The 9088-nt window shown below is 40.0% G+C and overlaps 2 protein-coding genes across 2 annotated transcripts in view; both read left to right on the top strand.

Moving 5' to 3' along the window:
• The window catches only part of LOC118742263 (zinc finger protein 423 homolog), a gene marked incomplete in the record, with an annotated part of 513159 nt that overhangs the window by 63774 nt on the left and 440297 nt on the right, over nt 1-9088 (top strand).
• On the top strand, nt 6491-8141 carry LOC118742264 (the record flags this gene model as incomplete). Its single annotated transcript, XM_036474206.1, is given in 2 exon segments — nt 6491-7339; nt 7405-8141. Coding segments are annotated over 2 exon segments (1014 nt in total), but the record flags the coding sequence as incomplete, so codon positions are not given.

Here is a 9088-nt window from a genome sequence, read left to right as displayed (position 1 = left end):
CAATAACAATGCTTAACTACTAGTGTTAAGAAATTAACAAACTTCAATTAGCAACAATTGAATACTGAATATAGTGTTGTACAATTCAACAAGTATATGTAAATTCAATACAATTCAATTTGTATAAGTAAATGTGATACAATTCAATTTAAACAATTCAATTTATATACTTTAATTAACTTAATATAATAATACTTCACAAAAGTAAATAATGTTGTGGGGACCCCAAAGCTCCTGGATTTGGGTCCTCACAGGCGGAAGGATAATTTTAGATTATATTGCTCAATGAAAACACCAGCACCAACTCCGAATTCCATCTTTCCTGATTCCAGTCACTGCGTCTTTGGAACTTCGTGCGGAGTTTATTGTGAACCCAGGTCTTCGACAGGATATAGTCAGTGGGCAGCGCTTTAATAGCAGACGGTATTGCGTCTAGGATGGAACCGTGCCCGAACGGTCTTTCCTTCTGGAGCCAGAGGGCACACGGTCTGATGGCGCTGCAGCGCGCTGTTAGCAGCTGAACTTTCGATGAAGATATCTATGGGTAATAAGTTAAGAAGGACGTTCAAAACGTCCTTCGGGCAGGATCTCATTGCACCAGTTACGCTAGCGGCTGCTGATCTTTGAATTCCGCCTAGCGTTTTAACTACGTAATCCTTAGTAAGGGCTGGCCACCAGACCAGCACCCCACAAGAGATTATGGGTCGGACTATAGCTGTGTACATCCAGTGCACAATTTTTGGTTTCAAACCCCATCTGTTGCCCAACATTCTCTTGGCTGCATAGATACCCACCGTGGCCTTCCTAGCACGCTCTTCAATGTTTGGTTTCCGTTTATGTTTGGGATCCAGAATAACTCCAAGGTATTTCACCTTGTTTGACAGATCCAGTTCCGTTCCTCGGAACCTTGGTTTATTAAAATTAGGCAATTTTGTTTTATTTGTGAAAAGCATAAGGTCAGTTTTCTCAGGGTTTACGCTAAGAGAACAGCTTATGACCCAGGAATCTAGTATCTTTAGAGTTCTTTCTACATTTTCACTTATGAAAGAAGGAAACTGACCCGATTCCAGTATCGCTACATCGTCGGCGTAAGCTACCGCTTTGATTCTCTGAAAGTCCAGCTCTACCAGTAGTTTGTTTAAGACTATGAACCATAGTAACGGTGATAGCACCTCTCCATGCATATACGGCCCTGCGTTGGTATCCCAATTCGGCATGTATTACTCTGCTCCTTAGCAGAGACACTATCCAAGCCCGGACATAATGATCAATCCCTGTTTCCATAAGTGCCTCATGCATGGAATCTGCACTGACATTATTAAAGGCCCCCTCGATGTCTATAAAGGACGCAATTGTAAATTGTTTATAGTAGAGCGAACTCAATTGTACGTATCACTTCTTGTAGGGCAGTCTGCGTTGACTTCCCTTTCAAGTACGCATGTTGAGAGCATGATAAATTGGACGTCTTGTCCCTAACATACAGATCCCACAGCCTCTCAAACGTCTTGAGCACAAAGGACATTAGGCTTATTGGTCGGAAATCTTTAGCATTGTCATGGCCCCGTGTGCCCGCTTTAGGAATAAAAATTACTTTAATCTTCCTCCAGCTGAACGGAACGTGGTTCAGTATTACGCAGCGTCCCGTACCGCTTTTTTAGATTTCTTTAGGTCCTCTCTGTACCTTCTCTCCCATACCTTATTCCTGTAGCATTCGTTGAAGGATTTTCTTACTTGCTTCCATAGCGCTGTAAGGTTCCCATTCCACCAAGGTGTGCGCGCTTTCTTGCCATACCTCAGAGGACAAGCCTTCGTAAAGGCCTTTCCAAAGGCCTTATTCAGGCTGCCCGCTTTGGCGTTCAGCTCGCCCCTTGTAAGAATGCCTTCAACTTGTAGTTTCTTCAATTTTTTTCAATAACCTCTTCAAATAAGTAACTATCTGTTTTACGAGGGGTTCTGAAGGGAGTAGGCGTATCCGCCGCAATATTTTACTGAAAGAGTTTTCGACGGTGGTCCGAGAGGGTCTCTTCGTTGGACACTCTCAACTTATTGGCCTTTAGGCTCCCCTCGGTTAGCAGAGTTAGGTCTGGGACCTCTTCCCAACCGCAAAAATCAGGGATACTAAGAAATATGAAGGTGGGAGTACTCCTCTATTACAAACCCTAAACGTAGAATTAGTAATAAATTGAAATAGTGACTCACCTCTATCGTTCGTTTCCGAGCTGATCCACAATGTATGTCGTGAATTGGCATCGCAGCCGAGTAACACTGGACTAGCTCCTGCTAGCCTTTGTAAAGTGACGACGTCCTGTGGCGGACACGGCTTGTCGTGCGCCATGTATACGGATGGTATTAAACAGCTTCGTTCATTCATCAACTCCAAGTTGACAGCAGTAGTGAGCTGAAATTGGAACATAAGAAGGCTTTAATATGTTTTTTAACCAATACACATGCGCGGGGTTTACCTGATATACTGGTGTATAAGAGGTTATAGTGGGCGTCGGTGCGTCCCTTAACCTCTAGGTCCCTTACCCAAGCTTCCTGCATCAGCGAGATGTCGATCTCTTCCTCCCTTTGGAAGACGAGGAGCTTGTCAGAGGCGGCCTTAGAGTGCCTAAGATTTGCCTGGACCACCTTCATCGACTTTCTCGGCATTGCCAGCTGGCCGTGTGGCTGCCAGTGCCTGGTTGGCACCTTCAGCGACCTCTTCGTCCGCGGTAACTTTGAGGTTCATATTGCCAAACATCTTTTTGCCATCCTCGGTGTCAGCCTCTGGAATCGGCACATTGGAGCGGAATATTTTTAGTTTAGCTGTTCTCATCCCGAAGAGCAGCCTGTTGTCAGTTTTTGCAATGGCTCAATACTTCCTTCGTTAAGCCTCAGAAGGTACGAAGAACTCTGCGCGCCCTCTAGAGGCTTTTCTGACAACCCAATCACTCATGCGTATCTCCGGGTTCTGCCGTGGTAGGAAACTGACCAGCTTGTCGCTGTCCATAGCCATCTTCGGCAGCCAAATGCGGGCCCTGGGTTTCCTAGGTACCGCCTCAGCAGGGATTTGTTTGAACTTCAAACCCTCCCAGGCGTTGCCGAGCTCAGCTACGCACTTGCCGACGAATTCGCTAGAGAGCTCATCTCTACATTTCGAAATCCGACAACCGCTCAGGGAGTCACTTGAGTCAAATCCTGGAATAGGGTTGTCCGGATTTTCAAACAGGTGGTCATCCATCTGTTCAGAGAGTTTTGACTCGATCTCGACCCACCTCTCCTGAACGCGCTTACCGCTGCCTGTGACTTCGTCGCCAAACGGGACCTGAAGGTGATCCCTGGCCACCCCACAGTACCGTCGTTTCGGCAACGTTTCTTCTTGCTGGGGTGTGCTCCTCCTTAGGTCTGCCACAGGGTTCTTTGTTGGTTTTGAAGTAAGGTACCTTCTGTACCCCTCCTTGGTTTTCCTCCTTTCTTGCTTTGGAGTGCTCCCTGGGGCACTCAACGTTGCCTTTGAGGAAGGTGGGGTATTGTCGGGATCGCTAGGCTTAGCGCTCACCGGTATTATTATCGAAGATCATGCAGAGTCCTGACGCACGTCCTCTGCGCAAACAGCTCTCCTCTCTTCGAATTTTGTGTTTTGTATTTTTGTTTTTATTTGCATTTTTATTCATTGCTTTTTGTTCCCACGGGTTAAAGGAATCAATTGGGATGGGGAACTTCGATGCGGGCGTCTGCGCATGGGAGCTGCAGCCCACGGCCGCCACACGAACTACGGGTGAGCAACCGCAGACTCCAGTCCCATACCCAGTATCTCTCTTGGTTCATGGTGCTGTGCCCGGCACTCCAGTATGACTGACATAGCATGACTTAAGCCCCATCCCCAGCGGCCAGAAGACCGACATGATGAGGCGTCTTGCGGTTCGTTAAATAAAAAATGGATATCAGAAATTAATTATTTGTATCAAACAATTCCCAAGCACAAGTTTTTATTAAAACAAAAAAAAAAATGTAACACTTTAGTAAATATTAATCTGCATATTAACTTGGTATTAATTAAAGATTCTTCTTCTTTATTGGCGCTGTAACCGCCTAAGCGATTTTGGCCGAGTCCAAAACAGCACGCCAGTCATTTCTCTTCTGTGATAACTGACGCCAATTGGAAATGCCAAGTGCAGCCAAGTCCTCCACCTGGTCTTTCCAACGCAGAGGAGGCCTTCCTCTTCCTCTGTTACCAGCATCGCGGCCCGCGTTGAATATTTTCAGAGCAGGAGTGTTTCTGTCCATTCGATCGACATGGTCAAGCCAGCGGAGCCGCTGAATTTTAATTCGCTGCGCTATGTCTATATCGTTGTAAAGCTCATACAGCTCATCGTTAAATCGTCTGCGATATTCGCCATCACCAACGGGTAAAGGTCCGTAAATCTTTCGCAGAATCTTTCTCTCGAAAACTCCCAAGAGCCGCCTCATCAGATGCTTTCATTAACTAAAGATATCTTCTTTTAAAATTGCGCAGGCTCGAAATTAATTTAAGAGCTATGGTCTAAAGGAGTTTTTTCTTAGAATCTTATGTAGAATCCGAATCTGCTAGGAACGCTGTCGAAAAAAATTGAACCGCCCTAATGTATATATACAGTGACTCCAACAAGTGACCACGTGTTAATTTTTTTTTAATATTCGTAATGCTTTTCGAGCTAAATTTGTATTGTTATTTTTTTATAAAAATACCGTCCAAGCTTTAACCAAAACTATAAAAATCACAGTTTCAAGCGTTATAGAAAATTAAGGTAAATTCAACAAATTTTAATCAAAATTTCAACTTTTTAATCTGAACCTTTAGAACATTTTTGGGTATGCATTTTATAGCCCATACAATTTTAATCTATTGAAATGCAAGTTTTAAACCGCTAAATTTCCCGTTGGTTTTGGTAATAGGTTTGAAACTGTGATTTATATGGTTTTGGTTAAAGCTTGGACGGTATTTTTATAGAAAAATAACAAAAAATTGTCATTTGTTTGAGTCACTGTCTTTCAATCACCTTTCCAACCATGTCCATTTTCAATAGTTTTCGAAATATAAGCTTTTGAAAAGATTGAAAATTCCGATTTTACACCCCAAGCACGGCCTCTGTTAATTTGCAAAAAAAAAAATTACAGCAATAAAATCAGTAAAAAGGGCGGGCCACGCCCACTTTTTTTAACCAGCTAAGTCGATAATTTTGTAATTTATCTTAATAGCGCGTTTCTTGATGCTTCGTAACTGTTTTAAAACGGAATTGTACTGTATCTTCTAGCTTTACTTTTGATTTGGGAAACATTAGAAAACTACATTAGAACGGTTTGTTGGGTTTAATTGATATCATTGAATAAAAATTCTGTAAATCCCACCGTGACCAGTAGCATGGTCATTAAATCAGAACGTTATATAAAAATTTCCTTAGTATTAAAGGAAACAGAAATGAATCTATAGAAGTCTTACTTCATTAGTGTAGCCTAAGCGCACTTATTTGTTCGTTTTTTATTATTTTTATGAACAGGGAACGGATTTTTAGGACCTAAAAACCTATAAAAAGGCAAAATAAAATAATGAAATAGGCTGGAAAAGGCAAAATAAAATAGCGAAAAAGGCAGGAAAAGGCATTAGGTATTGCAAAAAAGGCAAAACAAAATAGCGAAAAAGGCAGGAAAAGGCACTAGGTATTGCAAAAAAAGCAAAATAAGGCACTAAAAAAAGACAGGAAATACGAAGAACAATCAAAAAATACATTTATTTAGAAATGTTTATTTTACAAGTAAACAGAGAAAAACTATGAACCAGTTTCATTATATGAAAAATTTGTACTTTGACTATTTTATCCTTTGGAGTTTCTAACTCATAAAACTTTAATCTGTATAGTTGTAGTAACATTGAACCGCAAGATGCATTTTGAAGTTTTCTGGCAGCATTTTCATTAGATTTTCGCGAAGAAAAGCCTTGAATGTACTAAATGTACGCTCGACGTAAGTTGATACAAGTAGAGCCCAATTTAAATATGGAACATTTGAAACGTTCATATTATCAGGAATAAGGGCGTTTTCCCCGCCCTTTACAATTTTATGCACACCCCTTATTGTCTCCAAGCCGACGTTAGCTGAGAAAACGGCTTTGACTTTTTCCAACACTAATTTGGCAAGAGGTCCCTGCACTTCTATAAGCCGCATGGGCATGTGTATATTTTTTAATCTTTAAACAAAAATTGTAAATCCTATAATCACGTTTTTAAAGGTAGAATAGCCAAAAAAGGCAAATATCTTAAAAAAAGCAAAAAAAGGCAAAAAACGGCAACATCAAATGTGTATATATGGAATCGGAAAGCTAAATCGTGGACATTCTTGATCGAATATACTCTATCTCTTTAGCAGAAAAAAAGGCAATTTCCATAAAATCCGTTCCCTGTTTATGAATATGTATATGATAAAAGCCAGATAGTAAAATATACACATGTGTATATATTTTCATTTATTACAGGGCATCTTGAAAGCGGAAACTTCAATAAGTAAACGAAAAACGAGAAATCGACTACAGCAATGGATCGCAAGGCATAAACCATAATTACTTTCCGGCAACACTTAAAGGCGTACAAAATTTGTATATTACCAAATATCCATAGGTCTGCACTGCCTGCAAGTTTAACGCTCAGATATATACAATCAAGTCGATCTGAAAATTCAGGATAAAAGTTCATATGTATCGAAATCATTGTGTACTATATTGGGTCATTGAAAAAGACTGCATTAAGCGGCTAGGGCTTTTAAGCTGTATTATTAAATATAACATTTGTCAACTCTGAGTCGCAGACCACATGTGTATAAATAATTGTGTCTACATATCGTAGTGAAAAAATTTGATTGTGCATTTTCCTACTAATAAAATATAATAATATGGAATATCAATTAAATATGCCAATGTAATAAATGTATATGATATAAGCAAACATTTTTGATACATAATTGGTGGTCAGCGGAGCGCAAACATAAATTCTTAAATCAAATATTCCTGGGGCGGAAATAAAATTTTGCAAAAGCACGCGCCAGGCTATAATGTCTGCTATTTCCTCTCATATAATTGGAATTAGCACCACGGGATACACACCTACGACAACGTCGTCTCTAATAACTGCATTCTTAAGGCCAAATGCGTCTGCTGAGAATGGGCCATCGACAACATGCACTTCCACATCAACGGAAATATTAACCGCGTTGTCGTCCTTACCATCTGACTGTGATGATTTAGTTGATATTTCAAAACCTATAACACAAAATATGCATTATTCAGGAACTTCAACATTTAAAAGATTATACGCTGAATCATCCACTGGTAGGCAATTAACAATTGTAAAACCAATTAGTCCTTTATTTTAATTAACGTACAATGTTTGGCAGGTATGACAGCAACATCATCCGTCACAGTCCAGTCGCAACTTCCAATCATGTCATCAGCCGAAGATGCTTGCTCGTTTAAAATCATGTCCGGCGAAGCTATATCCGCTCCAATGCCCTCGACGATAATGTCTTCGCCTGTGTCTACAAATATTAACGCATTAACTGCGCCCTCTGGAGGATCAACACATTTACTCTTTAACAGTCTTGTTTCGGTCGACCGTACACAGCAACAAAACTCACATAGACTTCTAGTGGAAGATCAAAGGACATTGCAACTCGCACTAGAGCTATCAATAGTAGGTTTAAATGATGCGGCTACAAGCACGGTTTGTTCATCAGACCAGACACCTTCCAATAACAATCGTAATATGATTAACAATGCAAACATGCATTCGGCGATTTATCAACAGCAGATAGGAGCGCATCAGCATGTAATGTCAAGCGCACAACAGGAACATTTGAATCAAAAGATTGATTTAAATACACTTAACGCTATGAATGCCGCCGTTTCTGCCATTGCAAACGCCAACAATGGGCATATTGAAAGTAAAGTGAATGATACAGTGGCAAGCACCAATAGTAGCCATAATAGTAGTGTAATATTGAATAAGTTTTCGGTGTCGAATCCACTGTTACCTAATGCAATGGAGGATCGTTCAAAAAAATCCCAAAACATGACGGAATGTGTGCCAGTTCCAAGTTCGGAACATGTCGCAGAAATAGTAGGCCGCCAAGGTAGGTAATATTGAGAGCATGCATATTATCAATGAAATATGTACATATATAAATGGGGCGTTTCACGTCAAATGTCCCAGGCGCGCTCAGTGATACAAAACGGGCTAGCAGACAGAAAATGGAGAAAAAATCGCCAACTACAATTTCTAAAGATTTTTGAACGGGCTATCCGAGGGTTTTATGCGTTTCTCAAAATGTTCCCATTTTCACGGTGAAAATTCTAAATGAAAAATTATTTGTCACCTTTCTCCATAAATTCATAAATATATAAAGCGATTTAGAACGCCAGACCAGTCACGGTGCTCCATCACATCACGGTGGTTCTGTTCGCTTGCACTAATTAAAACATAATACTGGGTTAGCAAATTAAATAAAAAAAAAAATCACTTGAACTCGCTGTATTTCGCTCGTTTCAAAATTTTTTGCTATTCCAAAGAATTTAAGTTTAACAACTACCCCTATGCTGCAAGACTTTCGTATTCGGAGAAATGGTATGCTGCAATCCGAATCGTATTTTTGAAAGAAATTGACAGCTTTTTGAGTAATTTTGTACGAAAATAATTCTGCGACGGAAGGAAGATAAAATTAAGCAAAAAGATGTAACTTGATGTGTATTTGGAGGAAACATAAGCGGTGTTCTTTCAAACAGATAAATTTGCCCCTTTTGTAATACGTATACTTTTATTCACTGCTCTATATTTTTTATTTTTATTTTTATTTATTTTTTTTAATTTTTTATATTTTTATTTTAATTATTATTTTTTATTTATTGAATCTGCCCTACCTAAGAGCCTAACAATAAGTTTTCGAATCTGAATCTATTCACTTAATTTACATCCCCTAGTTGGGATGAGTATTTTCTTAACTGGCCCTAAGAAAAGATTACGACTGGGCTGGTAAGTCATTCCTACGTAGTCTTGAGGTCCTGTTGACACGCAATAAAGATCTT

This window comes from Rhagoletis pomonella, unplaced genomic scaffold (assembly GCF_013731165.1).
Source record: "Rhagoletis pomonella isolate Grant_MI unplaced genomic scaffold, Rhpom_1.0 Rhpom_scaffold_00007, whole genome shotgun sequence".
Classification (NCBI taxonomy): Eukaryota; Metazoa; Arthropoda; class Insecta; order Diptera; family Tephritidae; genus Rhagoletis; species Rhagoletis pomonella.
Note: the sequence above shows the minus strand (reverse complement) of the source record. Positions and strands in the feature narration are given on the sequence as shown.